The 16,548-nt window shown below is 53.9% G+C and overlaps 1 protein-coding gene across 1 annotated transcript; it reads left to right on the forward strand.

The window, feature by feature from the left end:
- Nucleotides 1-8,069: 8,069 nt before the first annotated feature.
- LOC121098720 (potassium voltage-gated channel subfamily A member 2) lies at nt 8,070-16,113 on the forward strand. Its single transcript, XM_040617012.1, has one exon. The coding sequence runs from the start codon at nt 8,517-8,519 to the stop codon at nt 10,014-10,016; it is 1,500 nt and encodes a 499-aa protein (XP_040472946.1). The 5' UTR covers nt 8,070-8,516; the 3' UTR covers nt 10,017-16,113.
- Nucleotides 16,114-16,548: the final 435 nt, after the last annotated feature.

The raw sequence follows: 16,548 nt of genomic DNA on the forward strand, positions 1-16,548 counted from the left end.
CGGTAGAGAAATGACGGGGAAGAGGATGCTGCAAGTTGGTGGTGTCCCCCACGGATTGAGGGGAGGGGGCTGTGGGGTCTCAGCATGCCTGGGTCCCGCAGGGAGCTCTGACAACTGCCTGTCCATGTAGCCTTGGGCATGTCACCTGCTGTCCTCCCCCCTGTCACCTGCAGCCCTGCGGCTGTCACCTGCCCGAGTCACCAGAAGGAACAGTGAGCTCAGGGAGATGCTTGTAGGGCCAGATCAGTGTCACCACAATGGGACATCTCCAGCCGCTCCTGGCAGCTGGGCAGCAGTGGTAAAATAATGAATTTCCTCCAAAAAACTTTGAGAAAGTGCACAAAATCTGGGGTTTCTTTTTTCTTTTAGGAAATTTTCCACCGTGGCACGGACAGACCCTGCAGGGAAAGGAGCTGGGATGGGCAGCAGAGACATGGGGGTCTTGGCCAGTGAGTGAGGGGGTTTATGGCACGGTTGGGGGCCAAGCCGGAGTGGCCCGGCACGGCATGCCATTTGGCACGACTCCGAGTCTGGCACAATCCACAGTTTGGTGCAGCTCATGGCTTGGCATGGTTCACAACCTGGCACGGCCGTGGGGCTGGCGTGCCCCATAACCTGGCCCAGCTCAGGATTTGGCCCAGTGGGCTGAGCTCAGCGGCGGTTTGTGCTGTGCCATGCAGTGCCATCTCGTGGCTGAAGCCACCACGGTGCCACCGTGCCCACAGTGCCACCGTGCCCAAAACTGCCCTGGTGCCCACGCCACCGAGCCTGGGGAAGGCGCTCCCTGGCCCGAGCATCCCCACTGGCTGCATCTTCCCCCTGCAGAATCTCCACATGGGAGGAAGAGAAGAGACAAATCATCCTCTCAAACGCCTGTTCCTCCTGGCATGTTTGCAGTCCTCCTGCTCCCCGGGGAGGGATGAACATCTGGGGTGGTGGGAACATCTCAGCCCACTCCGTGGCTCAGCTCTGACTGTCAGCAGCTCTTAACCCCCACCCAGCACCAGCAGACACTTGGGCTGAGACCCACGGGGTCTAAAAAGAGCCTCTGCGGGGCCACTTGTCCCATTTGTGCCGTGGTGGGAGATGCTGTCACCCTGGTCATCACCTGCACAGGGAACCAGCCCCAAAACTGATGGCTAAAAGCAGTTGTGCCCCGTTAGGGCAGCGCAGAGGGGACCCTGAGGTCACCTAAATGCTCCCCCAAGGCAAAGACAATCTGCCCACAGGTACTGGCTGTCCCCACTGGAGGCTTCTCCCCTTATTCTTCTCCTTCCTAAGCTCAACAACAAGAAGCTTTCAGCTCTTGGCCCTATTTCCCTGCTTGTTGCTGAGCATCACCCTCCTGGAGCTGGAGGAGGAGGGATGCTCCATGGGGCAGATGGGCAGGGAGTGGGGCAGAGCAGAGGAAGGTGAATCATCATCAACCAAACGAGGTGCTCCTCGCCTCTCCTCTCCTTGGGGGTCACGGGAGCAGCCCTGGCTGGGCAAAGCGGGCGTTGGGTCGGCGTCTTGAATAAAGGCGTTTTTGGACCCCCGGAGCGACTCTGCTGTCTCGGTCCCTTTGGGGCAGGAGGACTGGAAGGACAGAGGGGCACGGCTGGGTCCCCTCGGTGAGGAGGGGGACACAGGAGCTCGGCTGACCCCTTCGATACAGCCCCAGCCCCGCGGAGGGATTGGGGGGGCTTTATCCACGGGTGATGCACAGGCTTGCGAGCTGGTGGGCTTTCTTTCCAGAGCTGAAAGCACTCGCGCCTGGCTGGAAGGAGGCTATTGATTCCTTTTCTGTTTGTTAATTTGGCTTGTCCTGTCTTTTTTTGTTTGTGCAAGTGAAATAAAGCGGCTTTGAGAGCCTTTTAACCGGCGCGGCTGGAGCAGCCCAGGCAGGAGGCAGCTTTCCAGGGCCGGTGCTCCCCCTGCGCCAGCCCGGCACTGGGTCCATTAGCCGTCCTGGAGCGAGCAGCAGCCTGGCATGAAATAACTGGCAATCATCTCGCCAAGCTCCAAAGAACTGAAGTTCTTTACTGTCTTTCAGTCGAGGTAAATTACTTTTATTTTCAATGAATGGTGTCCAGCTCCTCTCCAGACCGCCTGTCCGGGCTGGTGGAGAATCTTTGGAGGCAAAGATGTTGCAACTCAGCAGTCTTGACCGAATGAGAATTCAGATTGGTACCCAAAGGAGCTATTTTAAAAATCATCAGATATTTTATTATGAATACCACCTTGGAGAAATAGAGAGGCAGAATGTATTTAATCTTAACTTTGCAGGCAGGCGACGTTTGCTGGTTTCCCTGTGGCTTTCCCAAGGGACCAGGAGAAACCCCAGCATCGCTTTGTGCTCCTTTCCCGTGTCACCCTGGGCAAAGCCACGAACCCTCCCCTGTCTCCCCAGGTGGGGGGAGCTGCTCTGACCTGTCTCACCACGGTATTTTGGGATTCACCAGCAGCATCTGCTATGGAAGAGCAAGTCCTGCTCTGTGAGTCTGTGTCATTTTGTTCCCCAGCTGTCTTCATTTTTAGATGCCATGCCACTGCATCAGGGTCACCTACATATCTTAGCGTCCCCTCCTTTTGCCACCAGGCACTGAGACATGGGTGCTGGGGGGCCAGGAGCTCGGTCCTCTGATGTAGGCAGCGGGTGGGAGGTCGGGTGCTTTCACTGGAGGGTGACTCACAGCCCTGGGAACTCGCTTACAGCTTTCACAGCTCCTCAAATGACAGGGAGCCCAGTTATTTCAACCCCTTCAGCTGGAAAACCATGGCTTGGATGGAGATGAGGGCTCAGCACCCTGCCCCATCCACGCCCTCTCTGCTTGGCACCATGGCCAAAACCATGGTCCAACTTGGCTCTTCCTCCTGGCACAGCTGCTGGTGTCTGCTCCAGCCTTCAAAGTCCCTCTGGCTTTGCAGAAGGTGGCACAGGGTCCCCAGGAGGGTCGCTACAGGGAGATGCCATCACCTGAGGCTGTGCAGGATGTGTGAAGGTGGTGGGACAGGGTCTGTCCTCCCTGGGAGGGAGTGAGGAGCAGCTGGGTTTACACAAGTGCCCGTCCGAGGTGTCCTGAGCAATGTGGTGTGGGGCTGGCTGTGGGTCCTGCTTTGCAATGTGACACAGGGACTTGAGTCCAGCTGTCCTGGATGAGGCCAGTCCGGGGGACAACCCTGCCCTGTGGGTTTCATCCATGTCCCTACAGCACCACGTCACGGAGCATCTCCCAAACCCACCACCGGCAGGCTACGGGGAGGGGGGAAAGGGAAAAAAGTGCACATTTTTGATTTTTGGTTGGATGGTTGGCTGCAAGGCCACAAACAGAGGGTCTGAACAGCCTTTGGGGGCTTCCTGGGAAATAAAAGCAGTAAAGCAAGGGGAGCTCTTCTGCTTCCTGGTGGGACCTGGCCACTGGCTCTCCTGGTGCCTGGGATATCCTCACTCCGGGTGGCTTTCCCAGGGCCACACGCATGCAGACAGGGTAAGGTTTCCAGTTTGGGTGACTATAAAGTCCATTTTGAGAAGAGAAATAATCCAGAAGGGACTTATTTTTTAATGCTAATATTGATGCAAAGACATCGGCTGGTGAAATCCATGTAAAACAGACAAGTGGGTGCAGTGCATCAGCTCGTCTAGTTCTCGGAAAGGCTGGGTTACGTCTGGAGTTGTCAGCGTGGCTGAGGGAGGCGAGTGCAGACACACAGACTATAATAATAGCTCCACAATTAGGATAGTAAATCAGGAGAGTGTCACTCAATTCAGAGAAATTCCCCTGATTTGCTAGAGATGGGGTTTTGGCTCTTTGTAAGGAGCTGGTGCTGTTTCTATGAAAAATCCCCCCGGTTTTGCAAAACCTTCGCAAGGCGGCAGCAGGAATAACAAGTTGGAAATTCAGCTTCACTCGAATTGTTCCCTGCCCGGCCTTAGTTTCTGCATATTGCATAAGAATTTGCCTTGGGGAAATAATTTACTGGATTCAACCTACCCTGCTATGGCAGATCTGCCTTCAGAAAAGGCAGAAGTGATGCGGATGAGATCACTCCCCCCTCACCCAGGGCAGCCTCCTGTCCGGCTGGATGCGAGCGGTAAGGAAGCCCGTTCACAGCAGGGAGCCAAGGATTCCCAATTTTCCTGTGGGGTTTGAAATTCATTTTCAATCTTGGGATCGAGCTGGGGCTCGAGGAAATGGCTTTGTGTTTCAAGATGGAGAGGTGTGTTGGGAGGAGCAGTGGGCAAGAGCATCCCCCTCACCCCCCCCCAGTGCTGCTCCCACTCTCCGGCTCTGTGCATCCCGCTGCTCCTGGCACCTCAGGGAGCTCGGGTCACACGGTTTAGACCTACCGTGTCCCCACGTCCCCCTGGACACCTGGGCGTCCCACTTAGCGCTGATTTTCTTGGGTATTCAGCGTGGTCCATGCCCTCCCATCCCACCTCGGGTTCTTGGCCCTGGGGCGACCGCTGTCGGCACCGGCAGCTCCTTGCAAATTTGACCCCTGGGAATAGGAATATTTCCCATTGCCTCCTCCAGCCCTCCTGTCTGCTGGGTGCCAGGCGCCTTGCAGGACTTGTTGCTGCCCCGATGCTTTTTGTGGGGTAATTGCAGAGCAGTCCAAGCCAAAGCATCTCCCTCGTGGCCTAAGACAGGGATTGATCCACGGGTTTTGTATGGCAAGTTTGTAGGAGCTTGGCCATCTCCCTCCTCTGGGCATGGGAGAGGCCTCCTTATGGGGAGAGGTCAGTAAGTGTGAAGTGATATAAAATTATTGCGATTTACATCCTCATCCCAGGCAAGAGCAGAGCAGCATGGTCCCTGCGAGTCCGATCCTGCCCCATTTCCTTCCCCAAAGCTGCATGGAGCTGGTGGCTCCCCATCCTCCAGATCTCCCTGAGCAGATCCAGGCTATTACCGAGAATATGGTATGGATCGGAGCCGCATGGTAAAGCAGCATCACGTATCCAGGGATATGATTATTTCCCAGTGGTTGAAATCTAGGTCTCTTGCTTGGGAGGAGGGAGGCAGGAGGGGTGGGGTGGGGGGGGAAGATGCTCATATTAGTCTTATGAATATTCATGGGGAAGCTCTGCTGCCTTCGGAGGGGTTGACTCCGGGGGTACGAGTTTTGGGGGCCGTAGGTGCGAGGTGCTGGCGGCGGCACGGAGCGGAGCGGCTGCTTGTGCATTCGCCGCATGCCTGACTGCAGAGCCAATTGTGAGTTGGTGCCTTTTTCTCTTCCCCCCCCTGCCTTGCATCCTTCCCCCCCCCCCCCCACCCCTGCTCTCCCCCCTGCTGCCCTGCTTCAACACAGCCTGGCCATACACCCTGCAAATGGGGGGGGTGTCCCTGGTTGAGTGGCAAACGCGACCTTGTCCTTGACACCCCTCCGAAATGCAGGCACGGCTCCTGCCTGCAGCCCTCTGTGCAGGCAGGGGGAAAACTGAGGGTCTTTGGGCAACCCCCCTCCTTTATGGTCCCTCCCCAGCCCCCCAATCTGCATGAATTAACCCCCAAGATGCTTGGGGGGTGTGTGTGTGTGTGCGATGGGAAGCAAGTAGGAGAAACTGAGTGCTGGGATGTGTGATGTCAACTGGGCTGATGCTGTAACCATCTCCGAGAAGCACCGAGCATCACCGCTTGGGTTGGGGCTGGGAGGAAGGAGCCTAGAGCTCAACCAAATACAAATCAACATGTTAAAACAAAAATTAAAATTAATAAAAAAGTAAATCTCTGCGCTGTTAAACAAACCTGGGGTGTTTGGGGAAGGGAGAAAGGGGAGGAGAGAGTGTATGGGCAGGAGAAAAACTTTATTTAGGAAAAAAAAAAATAATATTGAAGGTTGGTTGATTTTTGGTGAAATGGGGGTCTGTGGCTGCCACATATTTTTTTGCAGCAGCAGAAAGATGGTGTTTGTGGTGGTTTAGTGTGATGCTCAGAGGAGCCAGGGAAGGTCAAATCCAGCTGAACTCCTCAGCGGGTCGCTGGGGAGCAAGCGGTGGGGGGGAAAATGCAGGAAAAGGAGAAAAACTGGGACAAATGCAACCTCCTCTCCTGTGGGCCTGGCAGAAAAGGGTTAAGCGAAGCGGTTGAATGCTGCAAGCCTTGTCAGGGTTGTACTATTTTTTCTAGTGCATAAGGAGAAGGGAGAGGAGGGTTGCACGGAAAAGGGAAATTTCCAAGAAAAGAGGGATCTGCGGCAATATCTGCACCTCGGGGGATGAAGAGAGGAACCAACAGGCATAAATGGCCTGGAGACGGCTGAAATCTTTGCCGAGGAGATTGGGACCGCGGGGTTATTTTCCACCTGCCTCCCCTACCCGGTTCTGTAATCCTGGCTCAAAGTAGACAAGTCGAGTTGGAGCTGAAGAAGGGAGGTTAGAGGGGTTTTTTGGGTTTGGTTTTTTTTTTCTCTTTGGGAGGGAAAAAAAAAAAAAAAAGGAAAAAAATGAGAGGTTGGTTGGACCTCTCTGGGTTGAGCATCTCCATGGTGTGAGGCAATGCAGGATGATGTAAATGAGCACTCGTTAGGAGCGGGGATGCTGACGACCCGGCACCGACCGGGGACCAGAACCTCAACATCCCCATGAGAGATTTTGCCCACCGGAGTGGAATCCCCACAGGGTGGGTCGGATGGGGGGGAGGTGGGGGCGGCTTTTGGGAGGATGGGGAGGGTGGATGCAGGTCGCGTGGGTCCCACGGTTGGGCCCACAATGCTCGGGGGGCTCCTCGGAGCCATCTGGGGGGGCAGGTGGCCTTGCAGAGGGGGGTGGGGGGGTGGGGGGAGGGCAGAGAGGGGACCGGCGGGGGGGTTCAGTCTCGTGGCTGCAGCCAGAGCCTCCTGAATCCCCCGGGAAGACGATGCGATGGCGTGGGCGCTGCGCCCACTGGGTACCACCGGCTGCTCGGCGCTGGTGGGAACCCACCGCGGCTTTGCAGAACCTCAACGGCCCGGGCGGGGGGGGGGGGGCTGCGTCGTTCCCCCCCCTCCCCTTTGCCTGGCACCGGCTCCCACGGGCAGCACGGCCCCGTGGCGCTGAGCGAGAGCAGAGGGAGATGGGGCTCTGGTTTTTTCCGCCGTGCCGCTAGCGCGCTCTCGCCCTCCTCTCTGTTGCAGTGCAGGTTGGCCAGGCAGCGGGCAACCAGCTCGCGGGGAGGAAAAAAAAACAGAAAAGGGGGGTGCCGGGGGGTGCTGGGGCTTTGCAGATGCTCCTTTCGAGCCCCCAGCAGCTTGTTACCTTCTCGGTGTTTTTTCCAGGCGATGCCACACCTCCCGAGGACACTGGGGACATCGGGTTTTGCTGAGCTTAGCATCTTTTCGCCGGCGTACCGAAGGCATCAGACAGACGCTCGTCTGCCCTGAAGTGCAGATCTGCAACAGCTACCGAGAAGACCCTGTCTCTCTGTCTCTCTGTCTCTCTTTCTCTCTCTCCAGTCCAAACCATTACAAGACCTGACTTCCACCATCTGGGAATCTAAGCCCTTTTATGTCCCTTCTCCTTTTTCTGCGATGACTCACCATTATTTTTAACTTTGAAGAGAGAGGAAATTATGGGGATCTTGGAAGCCTGTATTTCTCTCTAGGATTTCCCCAGGGTCAGATAATCGGTGTTACTAAGAGACACTAAGATTTGGCTTCTCCAGGTAATGTGATTTGTTTTCTGTGTGCCATGGTGGTTTGCAGAGGATGACAGGAGCCGGGACACCAGCGAGGAGGGGGACTGCGGTGGTCCGCGGGGCAGCTCGCACCCGCGGCTCCGGCTTCGGATTCGGCAGGCAGGGAGGGCAGCGTGTGGCCTTGGCCACTTTCTGGCCGGGGAAGAGAGGATGGGGAAGGTGTGGAACTGAAACCCAGAGTCAGAGCTTTCCTAGAGGGTAGATTGCCTGAGATCGCACGGGTAAATGTTAACCCTTAGCTGCATGCCTGGAACTGAGCTGAGCCTGCTCTGCCTCTCCCCTCCCCACGCTAGGGCCGGAGGGGGGGATTTTTCATCCTTCCTTTCTCTTCCCTTCCCCCTCTTTTCTTCTTGTTTTTTAAATCGGGATTTTTATGTTTAGCCAAAAAAAAAAAAAAAAAAAAAAAAAAAAAAGCGCAAGTCCCGCTTTGCCCGGGCCAGTTTTTCCACGCTGGTTTGCCCTAGGGGACGGTTCCTCAGGTGTTTTCTCTCTTCCACCTCATGGGTTTAGATGGGAGTTGTTGAACTCTGTCCCAAGGAAGGCAAATTCCCCCCCCCCCCCCCCCCCCCCCAGGAAGGGGATAGACACGCTAGCGAAGAGACCTGCTCTCCTCCCCCCAACTTTATTTCATCTCTCTCTTTCTCAGCAGGGGCGATTTTCTTTCCTTTTTTTTTTTTTTTTTTTTTTTAATTTTTTTTTTCTCTTTTTTCTTTTATCTCATCCCTTCGCCTTTTCATGAGACACTTCCAAACCTACGTACCTGTCCTTCTGCAGGATAGTAGCCCTGCCCTGAATCCGATCCCACCACCACTGGGCCCTGGGAAGAGTTTAGCCTAAGGATTTCTTTTAAACCCCAATATGACAGTTGCTACTGGAGATCCTGCAGACGAAGCTGCAGCTCTTCCCGGTCACCCGCAGGACACATATAACCCTGAGACCGACCATGAATGCTGCGAGAGGGTGGTCATTAATATTTCGGGTCTACGCTTTGAGACGCAGCTCAAGACGCTAGCCCAGTTTCCCGAGACCTTGCTAGGGGATCCTAAAAAGAGGATGAGGTATTTTGACCCGCTCCGGAATGAGTATTTTTTTGATCGGAACAGACCCAGCTTCGACGCGATTTTGTACTATTACCAGTCCGGTGGGAGGTTGCGGAGGCCGGTTAACGTGCCCTTAGATATCTTCTCGGAAGAGATTCGTTTTTATGAACTGGGGGAAGAAGCGATGGAGATGTTTCGGGAGGATGAAGGCTACATCAAAGAAGAGGAGCGGCCGTTGCCTGAGAACGAGTTTCAGAGACAAGTGTGGCTGCTCTTTGAGTACCCCGAGAGCTCGGGACCTGCCAGGATTATAGCTATTGTCTCCGTCATGGTGATTTTAATCTCTATCGTCAGCTTTTGCCTGGAAACGTTGCCCATTTTTCGGGATGAGAACGAAGACATGCACGGCAGCGGGCTGAGCCACCCCCCCTACTCCAACAGCAGCATGGGGTACCAGCAGTCCACCTCTTTCACAGACCCCTTCTTCATCGTGGAGACGCTTTGCATCATCTGGTTCTCCTTCGAGTTCTTGGTGAGGTTTTTCGCCTGCCCCAGCAAGGCTGGGTTTTTTACCAACATCATGAACATTATAGACATTGTGGCCATCATTCCCTATTTCATCACCTTAGGGACGGAGCTGGCCGAGAAGCCAGAGGATGGTCAGCAAGGCCAGCAAGCCATGTCCTTGGCCATCCTCCGAGTCATCCGCTTGGTGCGGGTCTTCAGGATCTTCAAGCTCTCCCGGCACTCCAAGGGGCTGCAGATCCTGGGGCAGACTCTCAAGGCCAGCATGCGGGAGCTGGGCCTCTTGATATTTTTCCTCTTCATCGGTGTCATCCTCTTCTCCAGCGCCGTCTACTTTGCCGAGGCTGATGAGAGCGAGTCCCAGTTCCCGAGCATCCCCGATGCCTTCTGGTGGGCTGTGGTTTCCATGACGACTGTTGGCTACGGAGACATGGTCCCCACGACCATCGGGGGGAAAATAGTGGGTTCCTTGTGTGCCATCGCTGGCGTATTAACGATTGCCTTACCAGTGCCCGTCATAGTGTCTAACTTCAATTACTTCTACCACCGGGAGACGGAGGGAGAGGAGCAGGCTCAATATTTGCAAGTAACCAGCTGCCCAAAGATCCCCTCTTCCCCTGACCTAAAGAAAAGCAGAAGTGCCTCTACTATTAGTAAGTCTGATTATATGGAGATTCAGGAAGGCGTAAACAATAGCAATGAGGATTTTAGGGAGGAGAACTTGAAGACAGCCAATTGCACCCTAGCTAACACAAACTATGTGAATATCACCAAAATGCTAACCGATGTCTAGTCGCTAAAATCTAGTAACGTATTTAAAGCTGAAGTGGAACAATTGCAGATATTGAGTGCTGCTCTGCATTGTAGTTAATACAGTATTTTCTACGGTGTATATTTGGTTCTGCATGGGAAGCAATAGCTGTGTAAGTGACTTTTAACCTTTGATTTCCACACCGAATAAGCGTTCGTGCAAAAAAAAAAAAACCAAACAAACAACCCGCCCCAAACCATTTCGTTTCCCTTCTCCCATCCCAGGCTTGTGGGTTTCCAAAGATACGGAGCGGTTGGGCATTTCGAGCAACAGGATGGGGATGCAGGGGGCAGCTCCCGGGCGTCCCGGGGTACCACGAAGGCTGGTCCCCGGCCTGCGGAGCTGGGTGACAGTCCATTCCAGGCGTGGGGAACGGCTGGGAAAGGTGGGGCAGAACTGAATGAAGGGAAGAGGCAGTTGTGTGTCCCGGTTGCCTGAAGGCTCGGCTTTCCGCCCCGGGAATGCCAAGTGCGAACGCATCGCCCAGGCTCATGTTTCATAACTGAAAATGCTGCATGCTGCAATAGTTTCAGCCACTGCAGTATGCCAGTGTGAGGCCCAGGGGAGGGATAATTAGTATGACGGCACATTATTTATTAAGTCTTAAATTTTCTACGCTAGGCATCGGGAGGGACGAGTAAATAAATCAAGCCCTTGGATTTTATTTATTTATTTAGATGACAATTCCATCACTAATATTTTCCAGGATCACCAAAGACACCTCCACTGACACATCGAAAATGAGTTGGAAAAAGCATCTTTTTTTATATCTATATATAAAACTGGAGCAACTATGCTGTGGCCTATAATATATTTATGCTGCAGTGAAATTTAACCAGTAATACACAGTACAGCTGCATGGATATTTGTTGCATGAATCTGAATATTTAATACACACACAAATATATATTTTCTTAGTAGACTATACAGTATTCATGTTTATAGTGTTTATAGATCCTCCGGTGGCTCGAAGGAGATTCATGGGAGTTAAAAAATCTCCATTATATTTAAAAACTGGATGGGGAAGGCACATGCTGACAACAATTTGATAGATAACAAGGCAAAGCCTGAGTGTCCGAGCGTCCAGACACAAGAGCCAAGTAATGCAAGCCAGGGAAGGTGAGCTGAAAGTGAAACACCTGCACTCATTATGGGGCGAGTAATTAGTCATTAATCTTGGTGTCATGAGCAGAAAGCACCGTGGGTCAGAGAGGGCACGAGGAGCAGGTGGAATAGCAGGTACCAGCTCTCCTGACTTGTTTGTTCAGCAATTTTCAGCTGTTTCCCGTATAATTATCGTGTGTGTGTGTATAGATATTTAGAGAGCGACACTAGGGCCGAATCCTCAGCAAATGTGAGCGCTTGGAGCACTGGGGGGGTCCCGGTTCAGGGGTGCCAGGATGGTGGGACATGGGCTGGAGCAGGATGCCCTGGCCCGCAGCACCCATGGGACAACCAGGGCAGGGTGCGTTTTGGGCTGAAAACCTCCTTTTCAAGCACATAGAGGCTCAGGGCTGGTGGTTTATTCCTTTATGGTGGAAAGGGCACGTGCTGAGGGGGGGACTGGATCCGTGCTGGCACCTCTGAGCCTTTGCTTTGCGTTCTTCCAGGATTTTTAGGAGGGATGAGGCGAGGTGCAGAGACCTTGAGGTTATCTCTGCTTCTTCTTCATCCCCGGTGTTATTTGGGGATAGGTGGGACCTGTTGGTCCAGGGGGATCTCATCCGCTTTCCCCATCCCCGTCTGGTTTTCCTTGTGTTTCCCCCACCATTGCTGACAATCCCCAGGGATGGACGCCCCGTTCCTCTGCTGGGTCGGGGGAAGAGGGATGCAAACCTCTTCCAAGGTCTTGGTCAAGCAAAGCCTCCCCGGGGTGCAGGATGGGGCTCAGCAGCTGGTTGAGTTGGGGTGTATTTGGGTTGGCGTGGGGCACGGGCAGCGCTGCACTGCTGCGGTGGTGGGAACCACACGGCCGAGCACCCAAGGGACATCCCTCAGACCCGTCCTGAGCTCAGAGAGGGGAACCACACTAATAACAATAAAATAAACGGTGCTAGCGTATTCTACAGCAATGGTTTAAAATGCTGCTTTAGGGACGGATCCACCTCTTGTGCCGACATGGCTCCACTCGGCCAGGTGGAATCACTCCTCACTTTTATTTTATTGATTGATTCAGGCCTAGCTATAATTAACACCAAGTGTCCACAATTAGTGCATGAGAATCCTGGCTTCTGCTTGGTGCAGAGGACCAGCAGCATCAATGCATTGGGTCTCAAAGGTGCTCAGCACCACACAGCCTGGGGCCCCCGGCCTGTCTTTAATTACATCTCGTTATATTAGGAACCCTCTGCTCCCTCTTTGCTGCTGCAGCTCTGAAATGGGAGCCCCTGAAACCCGTTAATGTGTTATATACACACACAAAAAAGAAGCAACGCAACTGAAAGCAATAAATTTCTGCTTCTGAAGCTCATCCCGTCGAAGGGGATGGGGCTGGAGAGAGTCACCGGCTTGGGCACCATTCCCAGGGCAGTCAGCCAGTTTCCATCGATCCGGCTCGCGGTGGGTCCGTGGGGACGCGAGCTTGCACGGGGAAGCTGCCTGATGCACCAGGATGCTGATGCACCAGGATGCTGCCCGCTCACCCGTGGGTGCCCCTGGCACCAGTGGTCCCATCCATGGGGTGTGGGAAGCACCGAGCGCGGGTTGCTGCAGGGTTTTGGGGGGATGCTGGCACGCAATGAGACTTTGCGAAGGGTCCGGTTGTTTAATGCCCATGGGCTTCGGGTGATTTTGGTGGTGGTGGTGGTGATTACCAAAGTATTGGGCGCATCTTGGGAGCATGAGCACGGTTGTGGTTTGGGGAGGAGGACGGTGACGGGTTTATTGGGAGGTGTTGTTCTGGGCACGGTGTCCCTCTGGGCTTTCTGAGGCTGGACAGGAGGGGAGAGCGGATCCGTGAGCAGGATCAGGCCCATCCAAACCCGCTCAGGTCCCAGCTGCCTTGGGAAGCCCCAGAGCTGCATCGCAGGGACAAACGGGGCCAAGGAGTAAAAGGCCACGTTCCTCCCGTCGTCACCAATGTGAGCTGGCGTCTGTCCCCATGGCAGGGGTCAGCACGGCCGCTCCCTCCCGCGGGACAGACCCTGCACCTCTCGCACTGACCCAGGCAGATGTTCCTGGGGAAGACCAGCCTTGGTGGGAGCGTGTCTCTGGGCTGCCCTTGGCACCGCGTTTGGGAAATAGGGAAAACCTGGATAAGTGCTCAGATGTTTAGTATGGGGCAAACAAGGTCCACGGGGGCCGTGGGCTGGAAGCGATGCGTCAGGCTGCACAAGGGTCCAGGTTTCTCCACTGCACAGAGAAATGGTTCCCCTAAAGCTTTTAATGGGATTTGTGCCTGCAGGTCGGAGCTCTAGTGCTATTTCTAGCTTTGCTTCTGACTCACTGATGTGATCTTGAACCAGTTTTTCAGGAGGAGACTGTGATTTTTTTGGGGAAAAAAAGAGATATGGTTTTATTTTTTCCTTGAGGAATTTGGTTTGAAACTCTGGGTCCCTTTCTGTGGAGATGCTGAGCATCCCAAACTCCCCTTGACTCTGAAAGGTGCAAAAATGAGCTGCAAAGTGGCTCAGACTGAGGATGCTAAATCAGGGACCAAGGAAGGGGAAGGTCCTACCATCCTCGTTGGATTTCATCGGGCCACCTAACGTAGGTACTCTGGTTCCTCTCCTCCTCCCATGGAGGTGTTTGCCTCTCTCCAGGCGGGGGATGGAGGACTGAAGCTCTCTGGTTTGTGGAGATGCTCCTGGGTTGGTACCCAGAAGGGACAGCACCTGTATTTTGGTTTTACCCTTTGTGCTTTGTGTTTTGGAGAGATGGAAAGTGGTGGTTACAGCACGGGTTGTCTTCTAGGACCCAACCATGTGCCCAAGCCTGCAGGCAACCCGTCAGCCCTTTAATATCTTCCAAAATCTCTGCTAAGGGCAATGGGGTGAGGCTCGTGTACCAGCTGGATGCCAGCAAGCGATTAGGGCTGCTAGGAAAAAATTATCTGTGTGGGGGAAAGTGTTTAGTTGGGAAAACTAATCTCTGCGGTGACGTTTTGTGTCCAAGTCCTACAGATTTGAATACTGAGCTATACGACGAAAAGGATCTCTAGATTGGCGTTATGAGAGTGTAGCATGTGGGTGTGTAAATATGGGCATATTTATGCGTAAATACACAGAAGGAGAGAAGAAGACAGAGGAGGAGGAAGTATTTCAGGAAGGGCCTTGCTTTGTTATCAGATAATTCCTGGGTCAGCCCTTGAAATTGCTGCCAAAGTCTTGTAGCTTTTCCAGAGCTTGCAACACTCTCAGGGATGGGCCCAAGCCAAGGAGATGCGGATCTGGCCTGGGAAGTGGGAGCATCCCGAGGGGCAAGCAGCGTTCGGCTCCGTGCACCCCTCTGCAAACCAGCAGATCTGCAGCATCTCTGTTCCCGATCCCAGATCCCCGGGCTGGTGGCTGTGGCTGTGCAGGGAAAGCCCAGCAGAAGCCGAAGGGATTTGTTTGCGGTGCAGGCACTGTGCTGCACTCGGGGGTTTTCGACTGGTTGGATTTTAGATCCCTTTGAACCACGCGGGCTTGTGGTCCCAGGGTGGTGGTGAGAAGCATCTCCTTGTTTTGGAGCCGGGGTGGGTTTATATCAAGGTCTACATCCACGGAAGGCCTGGAAGGGGGGGTCCCAGGGGTTTCTCCTGTCGGTAGGAGCTGCTCAGTGTGCTGCTAGGGTGGAAGAGGCTGAGGAAAGAAGGAGTCAGCCCCAAACCTTTTCGTTTTGTACCCAAAAAAAGGCTGTGGCTCCTGCCTTGCACCCCTGGCAGCATTTGACCTCCTCCGCATCTAGCACATCCCTCAGTCCATCCGCCTGGGGGGCAGCTGCTCCCCTCTGCCAGGAGCCCTGGGGGAGGGACAAGGGTCCCCTCCGTGCACCAGCCACCATCCTGCCCCCGGCCAAAGCACTGCCCTCCCCCAGCCCCCGGGGGAACGGCGTGCCTCGGTCTCCTCGTGATGTTACTGCGTTTGGCTGCCCCAGTATCATCCCCCCTTCTCAGAACTGGGCGCTGGGCTCCTGCCTCGCCCCATCGTGGGGGGGGGGATGAACCAGCCTCCGGTAGTGTAAACCATCCCTGGGAGCACAGCTCTGATTTACACCCAGGGGCAAGATCCCCCAGCCCAGTTGTACGTGATGAGAGGAAACTTCCTTATCCATGTTTCTCCTCCGGCGAGGGGGAGGTGGGAGGGGGTTGGTTTGTAGGAGCTGCTGGACATGGTGTAACCACACAAGGTCCACGCACGTGGACACTCGCGGGGACCGCGTTCCCCTCCCCAGCCCTGCCCGTCCTGAGCTTGGGGGTCAGTCAGTCTTTTGGACTTTGGTTTTATTTTGAAAAAAAATTAATTTCTTTGATTTCTTTTAATTTTCTGCCGCCTAGAAGACTGTAATTATCTATTTGCACTTGCTCCCTCGTTGCTTGAGATTGCGCTCTTGTCCTCCAATGTCACACGCCGAAGCGCAAGGGGGGGAAAAAAATGGGTATTGGATCCACCCCGCGTGCGATGCCAAATTTGAGCAAATCGATAGGAAGAGGAAATCCAAGAAGGACTCATCCTAAGGATGCTGGAACTGAACCTTTTGTTTCCATGGTTACGGGAGAAATGGGACCGGGAATGGAGAGAGGCCTATAAACTGTTCAAGGAGGACTCGTGGGAATTTCAAGTCATTTAACCATGCGTTTGCTAGACACAAATTTAGACACCAGCTGTATCCGAATTGCACAGTGTGTATAGACGTGACTGCTCTTATTGACGATGTGGGGGTGTCCCGGGGGTCGGGTGGGTAAGGGGCTGAGGGGCACCCCCGTCAATAAGGCTGACCGTTGTATATAGGTATATAGATCTGTGTACATACGTATTCCAAATGAGCATTTGCTGTCTGGTTTATCATGAGTGTATATAATTTATTCTTCACAGAGTATCACGATTTTTGTAAATATCAGCACTAATTAAGAGAAAATAAATATGTATATTATTGAGGAGTTATTTTGATATCGGTTCTGTGGCGGGTGGGGAAGAAAAAGACGAGCAGCTATATTTTGGGTAGTCTGGGTATTTTTTTGCTGTACGTGTCAACCTGCTGGGAGAAAAAGGAGCAGCCTGAACTGTGGGAAATTCAGTTTGTGCTCCACCATCGGCCAGTCGGCGGGGGCTGCTGGGGGGGGGGAAACCCCCTGGGAGGAGCTGGTGGGTCTCTGTGGTGGGCACTGGTGAGGACAAACGTGTTACGTGGTGTGTATGGGACACCCCCCTCTGGGATTTGCTCCAAAAAAAATCTCCAGCAGCAGCACAGGCGAGGGGAAGGGGCTGGAGCCGGGGTCAAGGACGTGGTCCCCATTGTTCTCCACTCCACCAGCTTGGATATTGGCTACATCCCTGCAGGTAACGGGCATGGGAGGTGCTGGGGGACAAACCTG

Source organism: Falco naumanni, chromosome 17 (genome assembly GCF_017639655.2).
Source record: "Falco naumanni isolate bFalNau1 chromosome 17, bFalNau1.pat, whole genome shotgun sequence".
NCBI lineage: Eukaryota > Metazoa > Chordata > Aves > Falconiformes > Falconidae > Falco > Falco naumanni.

What these genes read in the sequence shown, in the direction of transcription:
- LOC121098720 (XM_040617012.1), top strand. Translation starts at nt 8,517, where the DNA reads ATGACAGTTGCTACTGGAGATCCTGCAGACGAAGCTGCAGCTCTTCCC.